General features: G+C 46.4%; 1 protein-coding gene across 1 annotated transcript; it reads right to left on the bottom strand.

Moving 5' to 3' along the window:
* Nucleotides 1-27,935, bottom strand: SLC6A4 (solute carrier family 6 member 4). Its single transcript, XM_034942140.4, has 13 exons — nucleotides 27,470-27,935; nucleotides 24,499-24,633; nucleotides 23,820-24,039; nucleotides 22,842-22,980; nucleotides 21,777-21,911; nucleotides 21,306-21,409; nucleotides 18,443-18,570; nucleotides 17,014-17,126; nucleotides 16,217-16,348; nucleotides 14,824-14,923; nucleotides 13,414-13,514; nucleotides 8,861-9,028; nucleotides 1-4,219 (listed from the first exon to the last, which is right to left on the bottom strand). The coding sequence occupies exons 1-13, from the start codon at nucleotides 27,810-27,812 to the stop codon at nucleotides 4,145-4,147; spliced, it is 1,893 nt and encodes a 630-aa protein (XP_034798031.1). The 5' UTR covers nucleotides 27,813-27,935; the 3' UTR covers nucleotides 1-4,144.
* Nucleotides 27,936-28,000: the final 65 nt, after the last annotated feature.

The raw sequence follows: 28,000 nt of genomic DNA, 5'->3' as shown, positions 1-28,000 counted from the left end.
TTCACAGCATAAATCATTTATTAATATCTCACAATCTAACTTGAAATATTTATAAACATTGCATAAATGAATACAAGGGCACTGTATGAATTTTAGAAAGGGGACTCTTTTATACAAATAAATTTAGGTTTAATTCTGCCAGATAAAATTAATTTTAGATATGTCCAACACACAATCAAAAGTATTCTGAAAAGTTGTATATAGATCAAATCATAGTTTAAAGGCCATTCACAAAATAACTGTAAATTCCCCAATTTTATCTTTTAAAATATGAATTTTTAATATATCATTTTCTTAAGATAAAGTACACCTTTAATTTTAGAGTGTAAATAAGAATAATCTTTCAAAATGCCATTTAAAAAATTAGTAAATGCTCATATTTGTTTATGATATTTAAGCAAAAATATGGGACATCCTTCCTCACCAAATATTTTTGTTTGGACTGTCAGTGTTTAAAAATTGCTAGACACAATTCTTATCTACTGTAATTGGAGTCTTCAGTTACAGAATTGAAGGACTGATGCCATCTATTCTCTCCCCCAAACGACAAAATTCTTCTTAGTTCAGTAGACATTCAAACTTATTCTGACGAGGTCCTTCACCAATGCACACTGTCTCCAAATTAGAGTTGGCTGGTGAAGAAAGTTTATTTTAGTAGCTTTAAAAAAATACTTGCATTGGTGGTAGAGCAGCTTGGCATAGATTCTGTGAGGTGTTGGTAAGAGAAATACCACCTGACATTCCAACTGAAATATATTGTGAATCATTTTCAACAAAAGAGCTCTTCTGTTGCAAAGGTGACTGTTTTTGAAACACCTAATGTAGAAACAATACTGAATTGATTTCAACTATATGAAACAAAAGGACAGACATATTTAAGATTCCATCCTAAAATATTTATCTTTTCTATCGTGGTATTAAACCAATTGAGAGGGTTTTTTTGTTTTTGTTTTTGTTTTTTAGATGGAGTCTTGCTCTGTCACCCAGGCTGGAGTGCAGTGGCACAATCTCAGCTCACTGCAACCTCCGCCTCCCAGGTTCAAGTGATTATCCCACCTCAGTCTCCCAAGTAGCTGGGATTACAGGAGCATGCCACCATGGCTGGCTAATTTTTGTATTTTTAGTAGAGATGGGGTTTCACCATGTTGGCCAGGCTGGTCTCGAACTCCTGACCTCAAGTGATCCGCCCACCTTGGCCTCCCAAAGTGCTGCAATTACAGGTGTGAGCCATTGTGCCTGGTGGAGAGGGTATTATTTCACTCTAGCAGAGGAAATAAAACTCCAGTTCACCTGTCTTTAGCGCTCTCAATAACAGAGAAATTAGCTTGGTCCCCAGGTTTGTCTCTGCCTCTAATGGCATTATCTGACCTTTAAAATATTATTATCATTAAAATTTAGAGACAGTTAAGCAATGAAGTGGGGAAAGGGCAATACTACGGAAAATAGAAAAAGAAGACTTAAAGCTTCAGAACAGTCTTTCCATGGAACTAAGCATAGCAATTTTTTTTTTTTTTTTTTTTTTGAGACGGAGTTTCGCTCTTGTCATCCAGGCTGGAATGCAATGGAACGTTTGGCTCACTGCAACCTCTGCCTCCTGGGTTCAAGCAATTCTCCTGCCTCAGCCTCCCAAGTAGCAGGAATTATAGGCGCCTGCCACCACATTCAGCTAATTTTCTGTATTTTTAATAGAGACGGCGTTTCACTATGTTGGCCAAGCTGGTCTCAAACTCCTGATGTCATGTGATCCTCCCACCGCAGCCTCCCAAAGTGCTGGGATTACAGGTGTGAGCCACTGCACCCAGCCTCTTGGGTATTTCTTACTGATACAAGAAAAAAAAAAACTTCAGTCCTTAAATAATGTTACAATTCAATTCTATTTTTAGTTTTTATTTTTCTATAAATGCTACATATAGATGTAAAAGGTCTTTAAAATATTATTTTAAAATCCACCTACCTACTCTTAAATTTTCTTTAAAAAAAAAAACCCATCGTAGTATTGATAAATAGGGGTCAAATAAATGCATACTATGCGGAACAGACAGATATTTTCGATTTTTTTTTTTTTTAGTTTAATAAAGTTTGAAAACTTTCAAAGCTCCTGTACAATTCCATTAATACCAGACTTGGCAAAACTCTAATTCTGTTTGAAAAGGTGTTTTTTTAAAAGTAGTATATTTGAACAATGTCTAAGTATGTGGGGTGGGGAGAATCCATATCCGAATATCTTCATAAAGCAAGTTCTTAAAATTTGCAAAGCTATTAGGTTGGTGCAAAAGTAATCATGGTTTTTCTTTTGCACCAACTAATATTTACCACTGAACACGCTGGCATTTAGATCACTTCCTTCTTTCAGCGTGCTAGACAGTAAAGAGAATGGGCATGAGGCGGCAGGAAGAATGAAAGAGTGAAGATAATGGAGTTAGGTCAGTGAGGGATATTTCTAAATTCCCCGCTTCTTTTCCTCTAGCAATTCTGGGAAACTTCTCAGCAGCTATCATATAAGGAAAGTATCTCGCTAGGAGAAGCAAAGAATCAGAAATAGCAGGGCATGGGGAGAATGCAGGAAGTGGGCCAGGGTAGACAATGCTGGGGAAAGGAGGCCAAGGGAGGAAAACCTAGAATTGGACAGGACGTTTCCTCTGCTGTCTGGACTTTCTTTTTATAAGGTTGTTAGAATTAAATTTCATTTATACAGAGAACTGAAGTGATAGGTGGCCAGATGATTAAGTCCTTTTGTCTCTGATGAGGATTTATTCCCCTCAAAATTCTGATAAGGAATTCCCATGCTGCAAATATTAATTTGCTCCTCTACCTATGCCTCTGAGAGTCACGAGACACCAAAGGCCAAATTTACTTATCTATATTAAGGGCCTTATGTGAAATGAAAGGTGATTTACTTAGCTGACCATTTCCCAAGCAGCCTTACTTAGACTCAACCTTAAAAATTATCTGGAGGGCTCACAATCGTGACCGCCAGCGAGCGGCGAGGTCCACGTAAGGCTAACCCAGACTCTCCAGCTGCTCTTGGAGTGAAGATGCCTTGGTTTAGGTTAGGGTGCCAGATCTGTATACCCCAGTGCTAAACGAGAATCCGATTTACCCTCCTCTCTTCACCGAGCAAAGCAACCTGGACAGTCAAACTCAGTCACGTAAGGCAGACAGAACTTAAACCAGAGGGCCAGGTGAACACTGAAGGGGCATGTGACAAGATCCACCTTCAACGTACTTCACAGCCAAGCCATGGTGACTAATGAAATAGGCCAGATCTGCCTGTGGAACACTGTCCTGAATGTTTAGCACAGAGAGTCAGGAAGGTGGCAATGAGGTGCAGCAAACGCCAGAGGCTGGCCTGTAAAGGAAAGTGTGTGGCTCAAGTAGTGTCACTGGAAAAGGAGTGGGTGGCAGAGCATGTCGTAGTGATTGTACCCTTCAAATAATAACCTCCATACACAATTGAGTTGGTAGAATTTGTTAATGTAAGAAAAATTTGGGGAATTCATATATTTGTAATGGGCCCAAAATATTGGACTAGAGATAAGAATACACTGAAACAACAATATACACAGACTCACAAGCTTACATGGACACATTATTTTTCATTTTAGCTTCTTACATCTTCCTTTCCTGATGCCACAGCAGCACATGGATTAGAAGGTTCTAGTAGATTCCAGCAATAAAATTCTATATGCTACTCAGAAAATATATGGCTAGCGAGATAGCATCCCTGTTCTCTCCTACGCAGTTTACGTATTCATGAACAGTGAAACCTTTAGAAGCAAACAGATATCAGATACCAATGATCATACCAAGAAATGATACAGGAGACTTTCACAGACTTGATTCTAAACCTAATCCTAACTGATGATAGGGTGGTTTTCATCACCTCCATCCACATCCTCACACGTCCAAAATAGGCCAGCTCAGCTGTGTCACAGTCTACCGTGGGAATATGTCCAGGGGAGTCCATGGAAATAAGTGGCTGGAGGCCTTGAGTCTGGGCACCAGACTGTGTCCCTGTGGAGAAGGCCCTTCCATCATCAGGCTTAGCTGGAAGCTCATTCACTTGGAGGGGAGAAGGCAGGCGTGCCTCGTCAGAACTGGAAGAGGAGGTTGTGGAGAAGCCTTTTTCCCCTTGGTGAGCGTGTTACACAGCATTCAAGCGGATGTCCCCACAAGGAATTTCTGTTGGTGTTTCCGGGGTAATACTTTTAATAATACGCTATTGGGAAGAAAATACAATGTTATAAACATCCTTGTAATTTTTAAAACTTGCAAAAATAGTCAACATTAATATTAAAACAAAGCTTAAATAACACTTTAATAACATCTAAGAGCGAGTTGGAATAGTCTCACTGACATTCCTTAGGAAAAGAATTCCCAATTTATGTATTCTCAAATATGAATTAAAATGGTATATTCAGAAACTATACACATCTGTAAACTAAGAAAATCATTAAAACACTAATGGAAGAAAATGATGAGCCTTCAACAGAATCTCTGCTGGCCAATAACATGCTTTTGAAGGACTTGGGAAAGGGTACCCTTTTCTCTGGACAGAGGAGACTTCTGCGGCCACAAAGGGCTTGGGGAGCAGAGTAGTTGCTGGGTTTTGGCCCCCATCCCCTCACCCAGGCTCCTTGTCTCGTGCAGACACACTGCAGCCATACTGCCCAGTGCTATCAGCCACTGTAACAGCCAGGATGTTACTAATTTAATGAATTCACCTGTAAAGCAATACTGGTTAGTTCATATGAGAGTATAAATTATCACATAGTTAAATTGTAAAAGATGCGATTATTGAAATCATCACTTCTAATGCAACATTGTGTTGATGTAGTACTCATCACAGAGAAGTGGCTGAGAAGGTCTACTATAGAAACAGCTGAGGTACACAGAAGCTTTAAGATGGATCTGAAATATACTTGGGCTTAGGTATGAAATATACAACCGGCCTTGTAAAACTCAGCATCAGAGTGGCAAAAAGCAGCTCAGGGATATAGAGGAGAAAAAAAAAAAAACAGCCGCACTGCAGAGGCTTCGAAAAATCTTTATTAAGTTGCTTAATAAAATCTTTGTTGGCCAAAAGTCTGTATGTATCATAAGCAGACAATTTGGATCTGAAAGCATCCTTTGATTTACTGATCTTTAGGTGAAGTTCTGCCCCTGTCATTTTTATTTTGGACTGAAAATGTCTGGAGTTGCCTTCAAGCTTTTCTATTTTCTCATTCTGGGAGTTTGTTCTTTAAGAAATAGGGCCTATAGAATTCAAAAAGTTCCAGTCCTACAGTTAATGAAATGCACTATAGGGCAAAATGCACAAAATTGCACATTTTGTGCTCCTCATGACCTTAGTATCTGTGTACTGAACTTTCACACTAGAAATCCGTTTAAAAAGGAGTCATTGCAGGGAGTTTAAAAAGGAGTCATCCATTTAAAAAGGAGTCATCAGCTACCAGAGCAGGCCGAGTCACGGAAAGCAACTTGTCAGAAACCATGCATTCCCACAGATTAACATGTGAACTATACCTGATTAAACAGAATTATGGCTTGTTAGTTGAGAACTAGACAGAGATCACTATAACGAGTCCTTTTTTTTTTTTTTTAAGAAGAGTCAGGGTCTTGCTCTGTTGCCCAGGCTGGAGTGCAGTGGCACAATCATGCCTCACTGCAGTCTTGAACCCCTGGGCTCAAGGGATCCTCCTGCCTCAGCCTCCCAAGTAGCTGGAACTACAGGTGCATGGTACGATGCTCGACTATTAGAACTTGTCTTAAGTGGAGCTATCACCATAGCTCAGAGAGAGAAGAGATCACCGAGGTGTTTGGTGGGGCAAGGCCCGCAATGAACAACGTCATAAAGTCAGACACTTGGTTTTTGTGCCCTTACCTACCCACATGGGCTGCCGCCCTGTTGGTGACTGACCACCCAGGATGCCAGGCCCATGTCTGTTTTCCGTGCTTTGCCAGCATTCTAGTTGCCAGGCTACCGTTGCGCTGAAAATTTGCCAGGCCCTGGCCTTCTGCAAGATGATAACAAGTTAATCTAAGAAATGAATTCCTCTTCACATCTTCATAAACGTGTACTCATTAGGGACCATTTTCCAGTATCTTTGGGTGGATTATTAGTAGTTTCTGCAAAAATGACCTAAGCCAGTGGATGACTCCAACCGCAAGACTTCCAGACTGTGGGTGTGTATGGTACCCTTCAAGTTACACCAGTAAGCGGTGGCTCACTCCACAAACTCCAACCTTGCATATGGCCAGGGCCCAAAAAGATTTTATATGAGGCTTCCCTCCCTCACACATAGAAAGTTACAGACTAGCAAGTCTGGTATTCATAAAGAATTGTGAAGAATTCTAGACCTTTGGCAAAAAACACAGCATGCTTTATTCTTCTCAGAGATTAAACATGCACATGGGCATATTAAAGTTTTTTTGAGAAGTCCTCAGGTAAACAAACCTGTTTATTTATTTATTTAATTTTTTTGAGACAGAGTCTCGCTCTGTTGCCCAGGGTGGAGTGCAGTGGCTCAATGATCTCAGCTCACTGCAATCTCTGCCTCCCAGGCTCAAGCAATTTCCATGCCTCGGCCTCCTGAGAAGCTGGAACTACAGGTGCCCGCCACCACACCCGGCTAATTTTTGCATTTTTAGTAGAGACGGGGGTTTCACCATGTTGGCTAGGCTAGTCTCGAACTCCTGACCTCAGGTGACCCATCCACCTCGGCCTGCCAAAGTGCTGGGATTACAGGTGTGACCCACTGTGCCCAGCCAAGAAACCTGTTTAACTTGCCTTAGTCCAGCAGTCTCCAAAAATTACCTGACTACATAAACTTTTTCTCCAGCAGTAATACCTGTGACAGCCCCTGGAACACACTTTGGGGAATGTTAATATGGACAAATGAGCACATTTGAAAGAGGAGGAAACCGAGGCCCAGATAAGATGAGTATCTGCCAGAGCCGACTAGGGCCTTTTCCATGGTCCTCACCGACAGGGGTGTATCACACTGCTTCCGGGTAACCCGCTGCTCCCTGTCTGGTGGCCCCTCGTGAAGACGCCCTACCTACAATTAGTCTTACCTCTATTGCTAACAGACCTGAGCTCTGTTAGTGACACACTTTTGGGTGGCATTCCCTTGTGACCAACTGGGGGAATTTGTGAGAAAGATGGCCAGGATCTGAGGTGTAGCCTGTGACTAAAGAATGACATTTATTAACCTAACACAGTTCCCACCTCCAACCTTGGCCTCTGGATTTGAAGCAACAGAGCTCATGGATCATCACAACTGCCAAGACGGATGACCGGAAGGAATGCGTTCAATGACTCTGGGTAGGAGAGTGTGCGGGAAGCAGCACGGGACCCAAGGCTCTTTAGGGGGAGTGCGGTCATGAGAGGGCTGGTTTGGCTGTAGGAAATTAGTAACTACGGAGCTCAGAGTTCTGTTCACCCAGAATACAGTTTTCCTGTTTCAAAAAAGAAATGAACCCAGTTGTTCTCAGAAAGGGCTGATATTTGGCCGGGTGCAGTGGCTTATGCCGGCAATCCCAGCACTTTGGGAAGGTGAGGCAGGAGGATTGAGCTCAGGAGTTTGAGACCAGCCTGGGCAACATAGTGAGATCTTGTTTCTATTAAAAATTTAAAAATTTAGCCAGGCGCTTGTAGTCCCAGCTAGTCAGGAGGCTGAGGTGAAAGGATCGCCTGAGCCCAGGAGTTTGAGGCTGCAGTGAGCCATGATTATACCACTGCACTCCAGCCTGGGGTACAGAGTGAGACCTTGTCTGAAAAAAAAAGAAAGAGCTGATGTTTAACTGCCTATGTTCTCTTGCTTCTCATTTCTTATGAAATGTCTTAGGATGACTATTGTGATGGACTCATGTCTAAATTTTGCGTAAGATCTCAAATTAGCCCACCTCCGTTCTCAGGCTATTATAGATTATGCTGAGTAGCTGGGACTACAGGCACATGCCACCATGCGCAGCTAATTTTTGTAATTTTAGTAGAGACAGGATTTCACCATGTTGGCCAGGCTAGTCTTGAACTCCTGACCTGAGGTGATCCACGTGCCTTGGCCTCCTAAAATGCTGAGATTACAGGTGTGAGCCACTGTGCCCAGCCGGAAGTAAGGAAACTTCGAGCAGGATTATTCCCCACCTCAGTGTCCTTGTCTGGTAATAATGCCTGCCCGTTTACCTCCCAAGGTACTTTGATAACAGAATAGGATAATCGACATGCAGATGCTTTGAAAATGGCATTCATACAAATTGTAAGGTACTGTTATTAACATTTCTACAGCGCATTCATTACCAAAATGAATCTTGCTATCCTGGCAAAACATTTTTACTCCAATGGCTTGAGCTAAAATCATGCTATTGTTAGATAGCTAACAATTTTGATCTAAAACTATGATACTGTTGCAACATCCTTATTTTGTGATGATTTTCAAAAGAATACTTGTCACATTGCTGTTAGAAAAGTGACCATGGACATTTCCCACCATAATTGCCACTTAAAATTTGTGTATTGCTCCAGACATCACAGGTCTGATGTCCATGCCCAGTGGCAAGCGGGAGGCAGGGTAGTTGTCTGATAAGTTTGAAAACCTACGCACAGCCCAAGCTGAATGCTCTGGTGCACCCAAATGATCAGCTCACTCTTTTGCCCTTGCATTTGAGGCTTTCGGAGATGCCTTAAGGTAACAGTGACAGCCATTAGAGGTCTTCCCCATGGCACAGGTACATACATATATAGGGTTGCATGCCTCCTGGTGAATCTCATTTTGAATAGAGCATAACAAGATAATCCTTTTCTCCCAAAACAATTAGTAGTCTGAACACACACATATACACACTAACTAGCACATACCTCCTTAAATGTCCCTGGAGTGATGATCAACCGATAAGCTATATATGTGGGGATGCAAATGAAAGATGAGGTTCCTATGCAGTAACCCAAGATGATACTCCAGTAAGGATAATTATATTGGAAAAGTCGTAGTTGTGGCGGGCTCATCAGAAAACTGCAAATGATGAACTAAAACAGAAATTCCAAGAAACATTAAAAACCTTAACAATATCCACTCAGAGATGTTTCCGATACCACAAACACCAAATGCTAAAGCTAAGATACTTTCAGGAAATTCCCAAGATGTGATATATCCTGGATTGAACTCTGACACACAGAATTACCAACTTCTGTACCCAAGCCGCAAGACTACACCAGCCAGGTGCTTTCCCTGATTTTCCTCCCCAGCCCTCACTTCCTATAGGGGGATGTTGCAGCAGCCCTACAGCTGCCCCTACAGTCGGGGCTGAAGCCTGCAGCTCCCACTTCAGCACAGGCCTCTGCCCAGGCAAAGAGACTGGCAACCTTGAGAGTAATTTGGGCCTTGTCTTGCCAGAAGGCAGAGGAATAAACTGGGTGACCTCTCCGCAGCCCCCACCAGGCCCCAGGCTTCATATTTCTCTCTGCTTTGTTTTCATTGCCTTGCGTTTCTGGCTGTGGTTGTTTTTGGTCAGACGGAAGGTGCCTGATGTCCAGGAAAGATAAGAAGGTTCTCAAGACCCAGAGAGGACTCAGGCTCCTGGGGGTGTGTCCTTCTCCCATTTTCCTGAGCTCTCTGCCTTCTGCATTAAGCTGCATTGCCTGGAGTTTCAACAAGGATGGCTCTGCCACTAGGCATCTCAACAATGAATGACTGCCTGCCACAGGTCCTCATCATGAAAGGAATTATGGAAGGAAAAATAGCAGCTTAATACACCTTTCACTTGAACACTCTGTGAGAATTTTGACCAAGAAAAATTCCACAGTGTGCTCCCGACACCCAGTTTATGAGTTTTCTTATTTCAATTTGGTTTCCAGATTTTGCCTAGTAACCACTGTGCCGAAATTGTTATTGCTGTTGATTTAATTTTATTTTATTATTTCATAGTCATAAAGAAGACAGTAATGTGAATTATTTGTGTGGTTAAACATCTATTTATATCTTTTTTTTCTTTGTCTGCAGGTAATAAAATGGGAAATTGCTAAACACACATCCATCTTCTGAGCGGTGCTATCTTAAGTCTAGGCGGAAGCCTTCAAAACAGGAGCCTGGTCAATTGCAAACCTTCCTCCTAACCCAGGCTCCTCATCCCCAGAGCCGGCTATGAAGAAAGATGGTTTGGGAACAGGGAAAGAAGATCTGTTTAGGAGCCATCCCGGCTGCTTGTCTCATAATGTCAGGTGTGTGAAATCCCACTCAGTCATTGGGGGACTCAACCTCCGGTTGGGGCAAGTGCTACTTCAGAAACCCCCTCACACATCCTGGCCTCTACTCGTACACAATATTTTCTTTTTTTTGACTTGGCTGCAGTGAAAAAGAATATTTTTAGTAAGCTACTTGTTGTTTACCTAAAGCAGCCTTAAGAAGCCCAGAGCAGGGGATCTGTTAAGTGAACGTAGAAGTGGAAGACAGATTTGCCTCTCTCAGGCACTAGGGCACTTGGCTGTAGAGGGGTGAGTATGGCAAACATCATGGGAATTATGAGTAGTGCGCCCACATCCAAAGCTGCAGGTGGGTTTTCCTGGGCAAAGAAACTCCATGACTGTGCATCAGGAGTTTACCCAGTCTGACAGCAGGAAATTGACAGAAACGAACAGCCCCAAGCCCCAGGGCACATGGAGGCACTCACCTCAGGCACGACATTTCAGCAGGAGCCAAAATCAAAAGAAATAATATTTTATTACAATTTTTTAAAAGACAGGATCTAACAGGGCCAGATTAGGGTAAAGCGAGTGAAGTAAGATGTACAAGTACAGGGCTGGCTCCTGTGTTTATTAAAAATGTTGATATTTTGTTAATCATGGATCTTTTTGAATTAATTTTTATTTTTAAAAAATATTGTGTGAAAATAATATTTATCCTGAGTCCTGAGCTCTTTGGTGCCTTCTTAAATTTTATACCCACAGTGAATGTTTCACTTGCCTTCAAGTCTCCCCTAGACATCATTTCCTCACTGTGTGGGGAATAAATATGGAAGTAAACAAACAAACAAACAAACATCTTTCTGCCCTCAAGGAATTAATCCAATGACTCTTCTTCCTTTGAAAAACAAATAAAAATATTTAAGTAGATTATTGAGAAGTACTGGTAATAATATAAATTAATAACCCATTTATGTCAGGGCTTCTGCTTCTGGTAGGATGGGCTAGGCGATTTCCAACAACCCTCTCACTGAAAACAACTAAAACTTCTGGATTTAAAAACACACGCATTTTAAATGTGCCTAAATGCATCAGCAAGCTGATAAGGTCATAAGGAGCTCCGAGGCCAACATCTCAGGAGCCCAGAGCTTGCACCAGAGTCACTGCAGCCTGGGAACATGTGCCACTTGGTGCAAACACTGGCTTTGATTTTGGAAACCTCCAGGGTCCGGGGGAAAGGAAGTCAAAGAGGAATTCTGGGGTACAGAGAGACACATGCAGTGTCACAGAGACAAGAACAAGCATGTTGTCCATCATAGATAAGTTAATGTCAAGATGTATGGGTACAAAAGAAGTACAAAAAATAAAGGGCTACCCCAAGAAAGTCAAAACACAGAATACAAAAAGGGCTGTTTTCATGTTTGTTTTTTGTTTGTTTGTTTGTTTGTTTAGACTGAGTCTTGTTCATGTCTTGCTAATTTTTGTATTTTTAGTAAAGACAGGGTTTCGCCATGTTGCTCAGGCTGGTCTTGAACTCCTGACCTCAAGGGATCCACCTGCCTCGGCCTCCCAAAATGCTGGGATTACAGGTGTGAACCACTGCACCCAGCTGTTTTGAAAGGGGACACAGAACAGCTGGATGCCAAAGAGATGTCCTAAAACAAAATGGGATAGCCCATATACTCCTAATAAGCTGGAGGTGGACTGAAGGAAGAATCTAACAAAATTTCTGGCTCTAAAAGACAAAAAAAAAAAAAAAAAAAAAAAAACAAAGTTACAGATAAATGAAAGAACTGAAGAATAGTGCCTGCTGGTGTGCATGACATCAGTTTACCCCAGGCTACTTCAGCACACACTTGGCAAGCCAGCAGGCTGTTATCCATCTTGGACAGGGGCACGTGAACCAAGGACAAAGTGAATATTGAACACATCTCAACACGTGGACAACCCTTGGGACTCAACTTTCTCACCCAGGTCCTTTGGTAATAAATGGATTCTACTTTTGACGTGGATTTTTGCTTAGAGAGCTTTGTATCATCTTGAAGAAGATGCATACAAAATTGTAAACACAGAAGTACTAGTACCCCACCCAGGGCCCCCATGAAGAGCATAGCAGATCCTTCCCTGGTCTTGAACAGTTCTTTTTGTTGTGTGACTTTGGACCCTTCACTTTACATTGCTAAGCCTCAATCTCCTTTTTTCTTTTCTTTTCTTTTCTTTTTTTTTTTTTTTTTTTTTGAGACAGAGTCTTGCTCTATCGCCCAGGCTGGAGTGCAATGGCGCGATCTCAGCTCACTGCAACCTCCGCCTCCCAGGTTCAAGCAATTCTCCTGCCTCAGCCTCCCGAGTAGCACCCAGTACCATGCCCAGCTAATTTTTATATTTTTAGTAGAGACGGGGTTTCACCATGTTGGCCAGGCTGGTCTTGAACTCCTGACCTCAGGTGATCCAACCACCTCAGGCTCCCAAAGTGCTGGGATTACAGGCATGAGCCACTGCACCCAGCCTCAATCTCCTTAAATGTAAAATGGGAGTGCCAGAACTATAACCACTTCATAGAACTATTGTGAGGATTTATAGAAAAGTGAGTGTAAGTTGAGCCTGAAGTCTGGCCTGGCATTTAGCGCTCCATAAATGTTATGCATCACTATCACTGCCAGAGTGACTGAAGCCCAGACTACTCCATGGTGTTAGGAGTCAGAAGGGTGGGGAACCATGGTGGGCATAGTGGCTGGGAGGGGGCACAAGAGGGGCTTCTGAAGTGCTGGTCATGTTTTTGTCTCCTGGTATGGGTTTGGCTACATAGGTGTGCTCAATTTATAACATTTCTTTGATATGTACACTTACGAGCTGTATATTAATACTTTTCTGTATATGTTATTCTTCACTACTATTTATTTATTTTCTGAAATAGAGTCTCACTTTGTCACCCAGGCTGGAGTGCAGTGGCGCGATTTCAGCTCACTGCAACCTCCACCTCCTGGGTTCAAGCCATTCTCCTGCCTCAGCTTCCTGAGTAGCTGGGATTACAGGTGCCCATCACCACACCCGGCTAATTTTTGTATTTTTTTAAGTAGAGACGGGGTTTTGCCATGTTGGCCGCCTGCCTCAGACTCCCAAAGTGTTGGGATTACAAGGATGAGCCACCGTGCCCAGCCATTACAATTCATTTTTTATGTGTCTGGGGGAAGTCTTTCGCCAGGGCAAGGAGGAGAAGGGAAACGGCAACTCACCAGGAGAAACAGAGGGCTGATGGCCACCCAGCAGATCCTCCAGAACCACCCCGGGCTGAAGCCGAGCATTTCCTTCACGTCCCTGCAGAACTGAGTGATGCCTGGAACCGCCCAAGGGGAAGAGAGGCAGAGACTGAGAAAGGACATGGGCTGTGCTGCTGTGCCCTGATTCTCTGGGAGAGTCAGAGTCACAGGATCAGCACTGGGAATGACAAGGGGAAATGACAAGCCGGAATTCCTACTCCGGACACACAGGGTAGCTCTGGAATTTCTCTCTAGGAGGAGTACAGCGACAACAATCTGGTCCGAAAGTGGGGCTGGGGGACTTGTCACAAAACTGCATTTTTATAGCAAGCAAGACTCTTTCTACATAGGGTGGGAGGACGGATGGGCATCTGGAAGGATGGGTGGACATCTGGGAGGATGGATGGGCATCTGGGAAGAGACACATACCCCTTCTTGGTGCCACACCGCCTTCCTGAGAGCTGAGTGTGTATCTGATTTCATTGTTATTATAAAACAGTTGAATTTTGTCCAGGAATGGTGAACCCGCCTGACAGACACTGACTTTGACCATGACACTGGAAACTTTCAAGGGAAATTTTTAACCACAATATTGCCCATTCATATGCCAGATCAAGATCAAGGTTCTTCTATAAAAAGTAACTGGTAAGGAAGTGAGAACTGAGAACTCCCAAAGAAGAGTGAGAAATTGAGAAGGGGAAGGTGCTCTGTGGTTGCTTCCCTGAGAGGTCCCAGCAGTTCCTAGGGCAGGTCTATGGAGATTCACACACTTGAACTTGGTCATCTGAATTGCCAAGGAGGTGGGAAGATTTCTTCTTTAAAAAAAAACAAAAACAAAAAACAAAACCGGCCCTGTGTGCAACCCAAAATGTGCCCCCTCCTTGATAATATGTGTAACAAATAACATGCAAAAGTGGTTTATTTTTGTTTGTTTTTGGGTTTTTTGTTTGTTTTGAGACAGACTCTCACTCTGTTGTCCAGACTGGAGTGCAGTGGCGCAATCTTGGCTCACTGCAACCTCTGCCTCCCAGATTCAAGCAATTCTCCTGCCTCAGCCTCCTGAGTAGCTGAGATTACAGGCTTGCGCCATCATGCCCGGCTAATTTTTTTTTTTTTTGTATTTTTAGTAGAGATGGAGTTTCACCATGTTGGCCAGGCTGGTCTCGAACTCCTGATCTCAGGTGATCCACCTGCGTCAGCCTCCCAAAGTGCTGGGATTACAGGCGTGAGCCACCGCGCCTGGCCGAGACTCTTTTACAGACCCATTATCGGGAGGTCACATCTTGTAAACTGCCCCTCACAGCCTTTTTTGGTGAAATCAGCCCTTTGCTACTGTGCTGGCTGATGGTGTAGAAGGGACCCAGCTGGCTGAAGGAAGCGTCTTACCATAGAACCAAGACACAGCGACTGCTTCGATCAGCGCGACAGTGAGCACTGCGGGCCCCGTGGCATACTCCTCCAGCAGCTTCACCACGTAGGCCCCTCCCTGGAGGGGAGAGCAGAGCCTGGGTGAGGGCCCTCCAAGGAGCCACCCCTCCCAACTACAGAGACCTGCAGGGGCTTCCTCACTTAGAATCATTCTGGAAAAATCCCACCTGGGACCGAACATGAGTACCCCAGAAACTGCCTCTTAGGCCAGGTGCGGTGGCTCATGCCTGTCATCCCAGCACTTTGGGAGGCTGAGGCGGGCGTATCACCTGAGGTCAGGAGTTCGAGACCAGCCTGGCCAACATGGTGAAACTCCATCTCTACTAAAAATACAAAAAAATTAGCCAGGCGTGGTGGCACACGCTTTTAATCCCAGCTACTCAGGAGGCTGAGGCAGGAGAATTGCTTGAATGAGAGGCGGAGGTTGCAGTGAGCTGAGATAGCACCATTGCACTCCAGCCTGGGGGACAGAGCAAGACTCTGTCCAAAAAAAAAAAAAAAGAAACTGTTTCTTGGACTGTTCTTGGACTGGCCTTTGCAGTGGCAGTGTGGGCAGGTTTTACCCACTCAGACGCCTCTTCCCATCCTATGTAGTTCATTCTTCTTATTTCTTCACCCCACTAAATTTTAAGAGACACACTCCAAAGGGCCTTGGGATCTATTTTAAACTTTCTTCAACTTATTGAACACCTGCTGTGGACACAACCGTGGAGAATCCCTGCCTCTAAAGACTGAATCCAGAAGGGCCCAGGATACCAGACACATTAAGGGCCTTGGTCACAGTTTTGCCTTTCTGTCCTAAATCATGACTCACTGGGGTTCCACTCAGTCCCCTTGACTCCCACTCCAGGGCCATCGGGGTCACGGCTTAAAGATGCACATTTGCAAAATCTGCCTTAGAGTATTTACTTCAGCTACCAAAAAAAAAAAAAGGATCTCTAGAGAGGGTGTGACTTCTTTACCATTGCAAATTCTGGAGGAGACCAAGTGGCATTACACACATGACGTGCAGAACGTCAGGGCAGTATCCTCAAGAAAGCAGCTCTAAAGAGTGGAAATAGGCTGGAAAAGCAAATCCTAATTTTCTTCAGATAGTTTTTGAAGCCTGAAATCTAGTGGGATCTACGGTAAAATGCTGACAGCCCCTGGATACTATGCACGGAGTCTGGAAGTAGATGCGCAAGAAACAACTTTTCTTCTTGATGACAAACTTTTTAATGGGAGTAGCAACCTCCCCTCCTTTGGTCCCAAAGCCAGGGCACTGTGTGAGATGGAAGGAGACGAACAGCTTCCTGTAGCGTTCTGCTGCCCTAGGGGAGGCCAACTCAAAACTGAGGGGCACGATACTCACAAAAGTCAGGGTGACCAGGGATCCAAAGAAGCAGGTGATGACCACGGCGAGCACAAACCACTCCCGGCGCTTGGCCCAGATGTGTGGGAACTCATCCAGCACAGCTGTGATCACCCCCTCCAAGCCTGCAAACTGAGAGGTACAGGCAAGCAGTCACGGTGGAGGCTTTGGGACAAGGCTGTGGCCTTCAGGACAGTGAACAGGAGGGAGGGGTAAGGTTGCTAAGTGACTGGTCAAACTGATCATCACCAGTTCCCCGGCTCGCTGGACCATGTAAGCATCTCAAAGAGTATTTCCCTGTTTTACACTGTCATTTAAAGCCCATCACTAAGGAGAGCCAGGAAACAAAATAGCACACGTGGACAGAACTTCAATATATGAGGTCTCTCGGGGAGACTCCGTTTGCACCAGAAAGGCCAACTCAAAGCTGAGACTCACTCCACACTAATAATTCCAGGCCCTGAACTGAACCCTTGGCAAAGCAGAGACCCAGGAGAGACCTCGCCCTGGCCTGTAGGCGCCATAATTGGGCCAAGGGACAGTGCTTAATAACAGTTCACATATGTGAGCCTTGGGCCTCATAAGCGCCTGGCGCTTCACCCACTTTATCCCATTAATGACTCGAATGTACCAGAGGGTGGTAAATGCCGAGGAGTCAGCCGGGGGTCTGGAGCACCAGAAGGGAGTAGCCAAAGCTGCCTGGGATGGCCAGGGATGGGAGGGAATTGAGTCCAGCTGCGTCCTCCTCCTTTCCTCTTCATCCTCCCACAGCCCATTTCCCCTTCCCATTTCCTCACCGTGCTGTCCAAGCCCAGCGTGATTAACATCAGAAAGAAGATGATGGCAAAGAAAGTGGACGCTGGCATGTTGGCTATCGCTTCTGCATACGTGATGAAGAGGAGGCTGGGACCTGAGACAGAGGGGAGAGAGGAGGAGGTGGTTGACAAGACCTGTCCTACAAAGATGTCACAGAGGAAAACTCAGCCACAACAACAGTTACAATTCTCATCACAAGACCGTATGTGTGAATCAGGTTTTGACACACACCAAGTGCGTCCTCACACTCTACTCCGTCTGACGTGGCCACCCCCGTTCCTGGGAGGCAGGAAGGGTGGGGCTTCCATCTTGAAAACTGTGTGCCCTCCATTAACCCTGGGGGTGGGTAACAGATCCAAGACCCAGAGACTGGCAAAGCTGCACATGAGAATAAGAGTTTCCACCATATAACAATTCCACGGGATTTCTCAGGACCAGGATTGATATTTCTAAAGTCCATGGCAGTTAGCCCCCTCTGATGTCTTCAGCTTCAGAACAGTAGGAAATGTTAAATTGATTTCCGTAGAGTCACAGAGGCTTTGGAATAAAGACCTCTTTCTATTTTAAAGTCCCTTTTGAAAGTGTGAGGGACATGTCTTCAGCCTCTCATGGGTTAGCTAGGGGTGCCCTCGTTTGGGGTATGGGGTTGGTCAAAGCACCGAATCAGGCCAAAGATACAAGCATGCTAACATGCTTGTAACAAGAAGGCCCTGGGACCTCGCCCACTAGATGCCATCATCTGTTTTTTCTCCCTCTGTTGCTCTTTTCTTTTTCCACAAAAACTTCACGGTAAAATAGAGTGGTCATATTGGCTACATTTTCTTTTTCTGCAAGGGGCAGTTCTAAGGATAAATGATTATTTGCTTACTAGACTTTGAGCCATCACAAGACCATCACAGGAAGCAAACCCACTGGTTTTAAAGCCATCATCAGAGTCATCATTTCAAGCCCATAGATTTTGGAGGCCCCAGAACTGGGTGCCAAGGGAGTTGCCCTGTCCCTGCATGGCCTGAACACATGGAAAGATCTCTAAGGCATCGAGCTTCTCTCAAATCTTTGAATAAAAAATGTTTTGGAGACAGGGTCTTATTCTGTCACCCAGGCTGAAGTACAGTGGTGTGATCATGGCTCACTGTAGCCTTGACCTCCCAGGCTCAAGCAATCCTCCCACCTCAGCCTCCTGAGTAGCTGGGACTATAGGTGTGCACTACCATGCCCAGCTCATTTATTTTTTTATAGAGGCAGGGTCTCACTATGTTGCCCAGGCTGGTCTTGAACTCCACCATGCCCAGCCTTCTTTGGAAAATTTCAGGAACATTCAGAAATAAATCAAAAGTTAGATCTTTACAAAGATTCAAAGCAAAGCAACTCAGTAGGAGCAAGGGACCTGCATAGAACCTGAGGTCCTACCTGCGTCTTTGGCCACCTCAGACACATCTTCATTCCTCATCTCAGCCATGTAACCGAGCACTGTGAAGATGACAAATCCCGAAACGAAGCTCGTCATGCAGTTCACCACGCTGGTCACCAGGGCATCTCTGGAGGGGAAAACCCAAGGGGCCGCCTGAGACAGTTTCAAGATCAGGGGTCTAAGGAGCATCTGTCCGTGTGCCTGCCCTGCCTTAGACAGGGCGGCCACCGCAAGGACAAGCAGGCTGAACTCAAGGAACCTCAAGCCTGTCCTGGAGTCCCTTCGCCTTCTCCCAGAACCCAGCTGCCGAGGCCTGAAGCTCTGACTGCCATGACCACCACACATGGTGGAGGGAGAAGAGCAGTCAGGGGTGCTTTAAAAGGCAATCCTGCTAGCACAGACCTCTCCATTTCAAACCAGCCTTGTTCTGGAGCAGGGCCCGGGTTGGAGTGGGGGCCAGGACAGGGCCTGAGCCTCACATTTGTGAGATCCTCAGATTTAGGCTTTATCTTCAAACTAAGTCACAGACTGCCAGCCAGAGAGATACCCTCATTTTTTTTTTTTTTTTTTTTTTTGAGACAGAGCCTTGCTCTATTGCCCAGGCTGGAGTGCAGGGCTCGATCTCAGCTCACTGTACCCTCTGCCTCCCGGGTTCAGGTGATTCTCCTGCTTCAGCCTCCCAAGTAGCTGGGATTACAGGCGCCCACGACCACGCCTGGATAATTTTTGTATTTTTAGTAGAGATGGGGTTTCCCCATGTTGGCCAGGCTGGTCTCAAACTCCTGATCTCACACTTTTAAATGACAGCCTCATCATACAACTGCAGGGTGGTGTCCCAGTGCAAGGCCACATTGCTTAAGGTACATGTGAATCTCCCTCCCACCTTTAAAAAAATCAGTTTTACAATTATCTTATGCATAGCACAAAGAGATTGATGGATGCTGCCATCTGTGATCAATCAAAATTAAGTCTAAAGATGATGGGTGACATTTATTTATTTATTTATGTATTTTTGAGATAGGGTCTCCCTCTGTTGCACAGGCTGAAGTGCAGTGGCATGAACACAGCTTACTGCAGCCTTAACCTCCCGGGCTCAAGCAATCCTCCTGCTTCAGCCTCCTGAAGAGCTGGGACCATAGGCATGCACCACCACACTCAGCTAATTTTTAAATTTTTTGTAGAGATGGGATCTCACTATGTTGCCCAGGCTGGACTCAAACTCTTAGGCTCAAGTGATCCTCCTGCCTCAGCCTCCCAAAGGGCTAAGATTACAGGTTTGAGCCACTGCACCTGGCCCAGTGGGTGATATTTAAAACCATAATTGGTGTAACATTTCCTGTTTTGTTAAAATTTCTGAAATAGGATTTTGTTGCAAAAATTATGGCATTTTGGCTGGGCACAGTGGCTCACGCCTGTAATCCCAGCACTTTGGGAGGCTGAGGCGGGTGGATTACCTGAGGTCGGGAGTTGGAGACCAGCCTGACCAACATGGAGAAACCCCATCTCTACTAAAAATACAAATTTAGCCAGGCGTGGTGGCGCATGCCTGTCATCCCAGCTACTCGGGAGGCTGAGGCAGGAGAATCGCTTGAACCCGGGAGGCAGAGGTTGTGGTGAGCTGAGATTGCGCCATTGCACTCCAGCCTGGACAACAAGAGTGAAACTCCGTCTCAAAAAAAACAAAAAAAACAAAAATAAAATAAAAGAAAAGAAAAATTATGGTATTTTGTGTTAGTCAAAATAATGTGATCATCATACTTTTTGTTTATACATAATACAAATAATCACATTACAATTTTTATTGTTAAACACATTGACTAGTTAAACCTAACTACTTAATTGTATGTTGCAGCTTTTTGTAAACTTGCTTTGCAATTTCTCTTTCTTTCTTTTTTTTTTTTTTTGATGGAGTCTCACTCTGTCGCCCAGGCTGGAGTGCAGTGGCACCATCTCGGCTCACCACAAACTCCGCCTCCTGGGTTCACGCCATTCTCCTGCCTCAGCCTCCTGAGTAGCTGGGACTACAGGCGCCCGCCACCACGCCCGGCTAATTTTTTTGTATTTTTAGTAGAGACGGGGTTTCACCGTGTTAGCCAGAATGGTATTGATTTCCTAACCTCGTGATCCACCTGCCTCGGCCTCCCAAAGTGTTGAGATTACAGGTGTGAGCCACCACACCCCGTCTCTCTCTTTCTTTCTTTCTTTCCTTCCTTCTTTCTTTCTTCTTTCTTTCCTTCTTTCTTTCTTTTTCTTTCCTTCCTTTCTTTCTTTCTTCTTTCTCTTTCTTTTTTCTTTCTTTCTTTCTCTCTCTCTCTCTCTTTCTCTCTCTTTCTTTTTTCTGGAATCTTGCTCTGTCACTCAGGCTGGAGTGTAGTGGCAAGATCTCAGCTCACTGCAACTTCTCGTGCCTCAGCCTCCCAAGTGGCTGTGCTTACAGGTGTGCACTACCATGCCTGGCTAATCTTTGTATTTTTAGTACAGACAGGGTTTCGCCATGTTGGCCAGGTTAGCCTGGAACTCCTGACCTCAGGCGATCCACCTGCCTTGGCGTCCCAAAGTGCTGGGATTACAGGCGTGAGCCACCATGTCCAGCCTCTTATTATTTTTATATACAGGAGTGCTGACAAAACCGAAGGGCATGGGGCCCCTCTCAGCCTGAGTGGCCCAGGTGAAGCCACGGCCTGGATGAGTGCTCTGGCCATGGGTGAGCTGGTCAGGGGCCTGCACCACCCCTGAGGGGCAGTGGCATCAAGGCCTAAGCCTGGCCAGATTCAAGGCCGTCGGTCCAATCACCTTCCTCCACACTAGCTGACTTTCACTCACGCCACTTTCAAGCTTTGCTTGGGGACCCCAGATACTCACTGGTAGCAGTTGTTGTTGAACTTGTTGTAGCTAGCAAAAGCCAGCAGGACCCCAAAGCCCGGACCAAGAGAGAAGAAGATCTGAGCGGCTGCATCTATCCACACCTGGAACACAGCAGGGGTAAGGGGATGGGGTGAGGGGGAGACACAGGCTTACCCTGGCACCAACAGGGTCACCTCTCCTGCCTCCGTGTGGCTAAGTGCAGAGGCAGAAAAACAGCTTTTAAGGCTCATTCCAGGCATAGTCATAAATCAAGTGCCAACAAATGTGATTTCTCTTCCTATGATTCAGGCATAAACCCATCCAGTGGCCTCAACTGTACTTTAATGCTTGTATTTCTTGGTTAAAGTATCATTGCAGACTTGCACACTGAAGCCACATTTCAGTTGTCCCTACTGTCCTATTTGGAGGAGGACCAGCTTCGTTTAGTAAAATGACAGACAGGTACACATATTTCCCTCATCATCTTACCCCTGTCTCCAGGAGTTTCTGCCAATTGGGTTTCAAGTAGAAGAGAACACCCCTCCAGGCTCCAGGGAGGGTGGCACCCCTCACCAGCAGGACAGAAAGGATGATATAAGGGAAGGTGGCTGTCACCCACACCACCTGTAAGGAAGAAGGGTTATCACCATGCTGTTCCAGGGAGGGGAGGGGAGGGGAGAAGGAGAAGGGAGCGGGGGAGGGGAGGGGAGGGGAGGGAGGTGGGTGAATGGATGTCAGTGTCTTTTATTCTTGAAGACCTTGAGAAAGGAGGGCGAGGTGGTGTGGCAGAAAGATCACAACCCTTGGAGTCACACAGGGATGGGATTCAGGTTGGCCAGGAGAACTACCTCTGAGCCCACTACGCATCTGTAAGGTTGAGGGAGTATCTAGCAGGAAACAATAGCACTGGCCAGTGTATAAAAAGCACTGAACATGGTCCATGATGGGTTTCCAGTAAGTTATTGCCACAATTATTAATTGTGGTACTACCAGTGGGTTGAAGGAATCTTGAAAAAAAAAATCATGTAATGGTTCTTGGCATTGGCCCATTTCTAGAAAATATTCTTTTTTCTTTTCCTTTTTTTTTTTAGTGAGACAGAATTTCACTCTGCTGCCCAGGAGTGTAATGGCATGATCTTGGCTCACAGAAATCTCCACCTCCCAGGTTCAAGTGATTCTCTTGCCTCAGCCTCCCGAGTAGCTGGGATTACAGGCGCCTGCCACCACACCTGGCTATTTTTTTTTTTTTTTTTTTTTTTTTTTTTTTTAGTAGAGATGAGGTTTCGATGTGTTGGCCAGGCTGGTCTTGAACTCCTGGCCTCAAATGATCCACCCACCTCAGCCTCCCAAAGTGCTGGGATTAGAGGCGTGAGCCACCATGCCCAACCCACTTCTAGAATTTTCTAACAAATGCGGTGAAGAGAGAGAGGGTGCATCATGGAATGTGTTTGGTGTGGAAGGAAACAGTGCTGTCTGTCCAGGCTACTGGGTTTTGAGTTTGAGAGCCTGTGGGACCCTGGGCAGGCCTGGGTCAGCAGCCAGAGCCTTCCTCACCTTGCCAGAGGTCTTGACGCCTTTCCAGATGCTGAAGTAGATAACAGTGAAGATCAGCATGATGCAGAGGGCCAGCTGCCAGCTGATGCCCCCCAGGTCCTGGAGCCCCTTAGACCGGTGGATCTGCAGGACGTGGCGCCTGGGGTGAAGGAGAAAGAAAGGCCCCTGAGAGGCTCTGTAGAGTGACCTGGGCACACATCTGTGCTGCTCCTTTGAGGGTGCCCGGGACAAATGGACACGGTGCTGCTAGGACCAAGTGGTCACTGAGGCCCAGGAAGAGCTGGGATTGGCCCTGCCTGTCCTGAAGGACCACAAAGCACATTTGGCCAACACCCTGGGAAGAGTGTTCAACCTAAAGGCAGACTTCCTGGATTCTCCTTTGCTGGATGGGACCTGAACTCCTTTGACCAATGTGACTGGCTTTTGGGAACATGAGGGATGTGTAAGTGTGGGGAGTTGGCTCCCTTCCCTACCCCAAAGTAGCTCTCTCTTTGGGCTGCCATTGCCTGAAATTCCAGCATTAAAGAATACTACCTTCCTCAAGCATCTTCTTCCAAAGGGTAGATCCCACTTATGAAGTTGACACATTAAACCATTTGAATAGTTTTGAACTATCAAAGTACTAGGATGCTTCGCCTCCGTGACATTTGGCTGAGAGGAGAACCCCGGAAGAAGGGGAGTAATTTTGGAATGTGAAGGGAGGGACCGGCTTGGGCGCATTAGAGCAACCTGACTTGGCGCATGAGAAAGTGCAAGGAGGCACAGCAGGGCCAGGCCGTGGAGCACTTGAGGTAGAGTTTCCCAGCTCCAAATTCTGCTACTCCCACCCCTGATAGCTTCATCTCTCAGAAAGGGGTGAGGAGCCCTTGGCTAGGAGAGGGGTGGGGAGCCCTTGGCCCTGGCCTTCTTTTTAAGAAGCCAAACCCCAGGGGTGTGGCCTGCCCCTAACAGGCCAACCCCTCACTTACATGCACTTACGTGTAAAATTCTTCAGCAGGGGACGTGGAATGGAGGGTCCAGGTGATGTTGCCCTCGGAGAAGTAATTGGTGCAGTTGCCAGTGTTCCAGGAGTTCTTGCAGCTGGTCCAGGGCAGCTGGTCCGTGAAGGAGGAGATGAGGTAGTACAGCGCCCAGGCCATGATGGTGTTGTAGTAGGAAGCAATGTAAAAGGCAATGATGCAGATGGCATAACCAATCCCTGGGCAGTGGGTGAGATGGAGAGACAGAGGCCGAGTTTAAGGGTGGCCCAATGACAAAAGGCTGAAACGGGGCACTGGAGAGCCCCGCAGCCCAGCAGAGGGGTACACGTGGGTGCTGCCCTCCATTCCATTCCAAGGACTCCAGGCCACCGTGGGAAAAGTGGCCCTGCCGTTAGTCACTCATATGTATTTGCAAGGTAACATGTTTTAGAAAATGTGTACATGTCCTGTTAATGCTTTAAAATGTTTACATTAGTTTACTTCTCATTGCCGTTTATTCTGTTTCTCTTTAACAATTTCACACCACTTACGCAGTCAAAATCTTAATTACTCAAGCCGTCTCCCAGGGATGCCTAAGGCCTGACTGATTCCAGAAGAAGGCCCCCAGCTCCCACCCATTGATGGAAATCCCCTCCTGAGAGGCTCCACTTACCCACCCCACCGAGCCCTTCAGTTACCTTTGAAAATCGGGCAGATTTTCCTCCATATTGAAATGCATCCATTTCGGTGGTACTGTCCCAGTGCGAGCTCCATGTAAAAGAGCGGGATTCCCCCAAAAATGGCCATGATGGTGTAGGGGAGGAGGAATGCCCCTGAGGCAGATGAAAGACAATTTCACTCCCTGCCCACGTCTGTCCCAGGATAGCCCAACCAATCTGTGACTCTGAGAATCACAGTCGCCGGATGATGTGAGTGTCACGGATCCACCCTGGGCTGAGTGGCCTCATGCTGTGCTCCTCTGGTCTCAGTGCTTTGCTAGAAGCAGTCGTAGGGGGAGCACCATGACTAAAATGAGGTTTCAGAGGAGGCCAAGAGAGCAATTGGGAAGAAAGCCTGGTTTGGGAGTCTACAGAACAGGCAGGATCACATCCACTTATGACTACCTGGAGAACCCTGGGCCACTTCCCCTCTCTGAGCCCCAATTTCCTCCCTATAAAAGAACACAGTTGAGGAGAGCTGAGTTTCCCAAATGTAGCCACACATCATAGTCACCTAGATTCCTGGGTCTACCCCAGACCTCCTGAAGCAGAATCTCCAAGCATGGGCACAACACAAAAATTGTGTTCAAGCTCCCTAGGTGATTCCGACGCAGCCAGTACCTGGGACCCTTGGAACAGATCACCTGTGACAATCTGTAGCAACAGCTGCAACTCTCTGTGAGTCACCAAATCAGTGTCTTTGTTCATCAGTATTATCTATGGCTCCAGACACATGATTATTGATATTTGGCTACACTTCCATAATTCCATTGAGCCAGAATGCTCCCTGACAAGCGCCGTTTGCAGGAGTGGCTGGACAGGGTAGTTTTTCACAGAACAAGAAAGCACAGAGCTGCTACCTAACTGGAGATGCTGGTGTCTTCTGGATCTTGTGGCTGAGGCTGAATTTAAAAATACCAAGTTGGGGAATGCTAACCTGCAGCCTGAGTTTTTAGCCTAAAGGGTGGATCAGCTGTGATTTTCCCTAATTTTCCCTGCTGTAAAATGCTCTGAACCCAGAAACCTGAGGTCTGTGCAAGTCAGAAAGGTCCATGTAATTTACAGTCACACTGGGTAAACCCGGCTCGAGAATAAAACCACGTGTTCTCGTGATGGCCTTCCTCCAAAGAGTTTGCTTGATCAGCTTTACGCTGGGGAATGAGTGTCGGGGAAACGTCACCAGTGACCCAGCCCCTTACATAATGCTCAGGCTAAAGGTGAGTCCTCTGGAGCAGGAGATAAGGTGATTATGACTTTTGCTCCTCCTAGGCAGGAAGCGCTGAGCTTCCCAGGGGCCCCCTGGAACTACCTTTGCAGCTACATGGACAGAAATCTTTAAAAGAGAGTAAATCCAGGCCACTCTGTGTTAGGTCACGGGAGAAGTGAGGGTGACACAAATGGATGATCCCCAAACCTCTTTGTAGCTGCCCTCCCAAATCTGTTGTCAGAGCTCCCATGAAAATCAAGCTTGACGCATCTGACACCCACTTCTTGTTATTTTCCTGTGCTGATAACAAGTCCAGAGGCCCCAAACCCATTCACTTTTCCCCACTGCTCTGCTCTCCCCCAGGTTCCCATCTTCATGCCTACAGTCAGCTACTATTTTTTATAATCTACAAGTTAACTACTTGAGAGGCTTTAGGGGTACAAGGAACAAGATAGGGCCTCGGGCCTCAAAAATCTAACATCCCAGGAGGAGATAGGAGGGCCAGCCATGCGTGGTTTGAGGTTGGTATTAATGTCATGCTGTGAATCTAATCCAGCTTAAATTCTGCCCAGATTGGTAATTAAGACTTGGGACTTAACGCTGATGCCCTTCTCTGACCTCACACAGGTCCAAAGGATCAGAAGCATCTGGGACTCTGAAGCCACCTCCAAATTTTCCCTTACGCAGGCCTACCCTCGTGGGCTCTTCCCGGCAGAACTTGCCAGTAGGAGTGAAGGGACTCAGCACAGGGCTGACGGCCATTCCCTCACTTCTGGCTGGGGGAGGACAGAGCCTGGAGAATGCAGGATGAGAAGAAGGCCCTTCAATAAATGGAGCGCTAATGATGCTGGAGATCTGTGAGGTCAGGTTTGGGAGGGCTTCACCCAGCTTCACAACCCGGAGAGCCTCAGACACGCCGTCTTCAGCTTTTGGCTTGCTGGAGATTTGACTTTTTTTTTTTTTCTTTTTTTTTTGAGACAGAGTCTCGCTCTGTCACCTAGGCTGGAGTGCAGTGGTACCATCTCGGCTCACTGCAACCTCCACCTCCCAGGTTCAAGTGATTCTCCTGCCTCAGCCTCCCAGGTAGCTGGGACTACAGGCGCCCACCACCATACCCAGCTAATTTTTATATTTTTAGTGGAGACGGGGTTTTGCCATGTTGGCCAGTCTGGTCTTGAACTCCTGACCTCAGGTGATCCGCCTGCCTCAGCCTCCCAAAGTGCTGGGATTACAGGTGTGAGCCACCACGCCTGGCGAGATTTGACTTTTCTACCAGCTCGAAAGTCTAAGTCATCATGTTCCTAGTCTTACGCCAGTGAAGACTGAAAAGACATAATCTGTCTTCTGGCCTCTCAAGAGGACCTACAGCCCGTCCCAGGTCACAGCCCAGCCAGGTGACAGCCCACCCCAGGTCACAGCCCACCCCAGGTCGCAGTCCACCCCAGGTCACAGCCCACCCCAGGTCACAGCCCACCCGGGTCACAGCCCACCCCAGGTCACAGCCCACCCGGGTCACAGCCCACCCGGGTCACAGCCCACCCCAGGTCACAGCCCACCCGGGTCACAGCCCATCCCAGGTCACAGCCCCCCCCAGGTCACAGCCCACCCAGGTCACAGCCCACCCCAGGTCACAGCCCACCCGGGTCACAGCCCATCCCGGGTCACAGCCCACCCAGTCACAGCCCACTCTGGGTCACAGCCCACCCTGGGTCACAGTCTCTACTCACAGCCTGTGATACTGACCCCCTCCATTCTGGTAACATATGTAGGGGAAGCGCCAGACATTGCCCAGGTCCACAGCATAGCCAATCACTGAGAGAAGGAAATCCACCTTCTTGCCCCAGGTCTCCCGTTCCCCTTGATGAAGCTCAGCCACTAGGGTGGTGGTGGCCGCTGGGATAGAGTGCCGTGTGTCATCTCCCGCACCAGGACTTGGAACTGCTGAGTACCCATTGGATATTTGCCCGGACTCCACTTTGTCCCCTGGGGTGGGAACAACCTTCTGTAGAACTCCGTTTTCCTGACAATCTTCTCCATCCTCACACGCTGATAGCTGCTTCTGAGAATTTAAGGGTGTGGTCTCCATCCTGCTGGTTAGTAAATAACACTGATGTCCATCTGCCAAGGATCCCAATTGATATCTGGGTGCTTGGATTTGTGGATCACCTCCGAGCTCTCTATCGTCGGGATTGACGCGTCGGGATTGACTCTGTTGGAAAGACACACAGAGGAAGGAGAAAAAAGTTAGACATTTTACTCGTCTTTGGTATTAAC

The sequence above is a fragment of the Pan paniscus genome, chromosome 19 (genome assembly GCF_029289425.2).
Source record: "Pan paniscus chromosome 19, NHGRI_mPanPan1-v2.0_pri, whole genome shotgun sequence".
NCBI lineage: Eukaryota > Metazoa > Chordata > Mammalia > Primates > Hominidae > Pan > Pan paniscus.
Note: the sequence above shows the minus strand (reverse complement) of the source record. Positions and strands in the feature narration are given on the sequence as shown.

Bases quoted from the DNA above. Each gene is read 5' to 3' on its own strand.
- SLC6A4 (XM_034942140.4), bottom strand. From the start codon at position 27,812: ATGGAGACCACACCCTTAAATTCTCAGAAGCAGCTATCAGCGTGTGAG. The intron at 16,349-17,013 runs GTGAGGAAATGG...TGTACCTCTCAG, and splicing joins CGCTGGGCTTGGACAGCACG to TTTGCAGGCTTGGAGGGGGT. The intron at 9,029-13,413 runs GTGAGTTGCCGT...TTTCTGTTTTAG, and splicing joins TCAGCCCTCTGTTTCTCCTG to TTCATCATTTGCAGTTTTCT.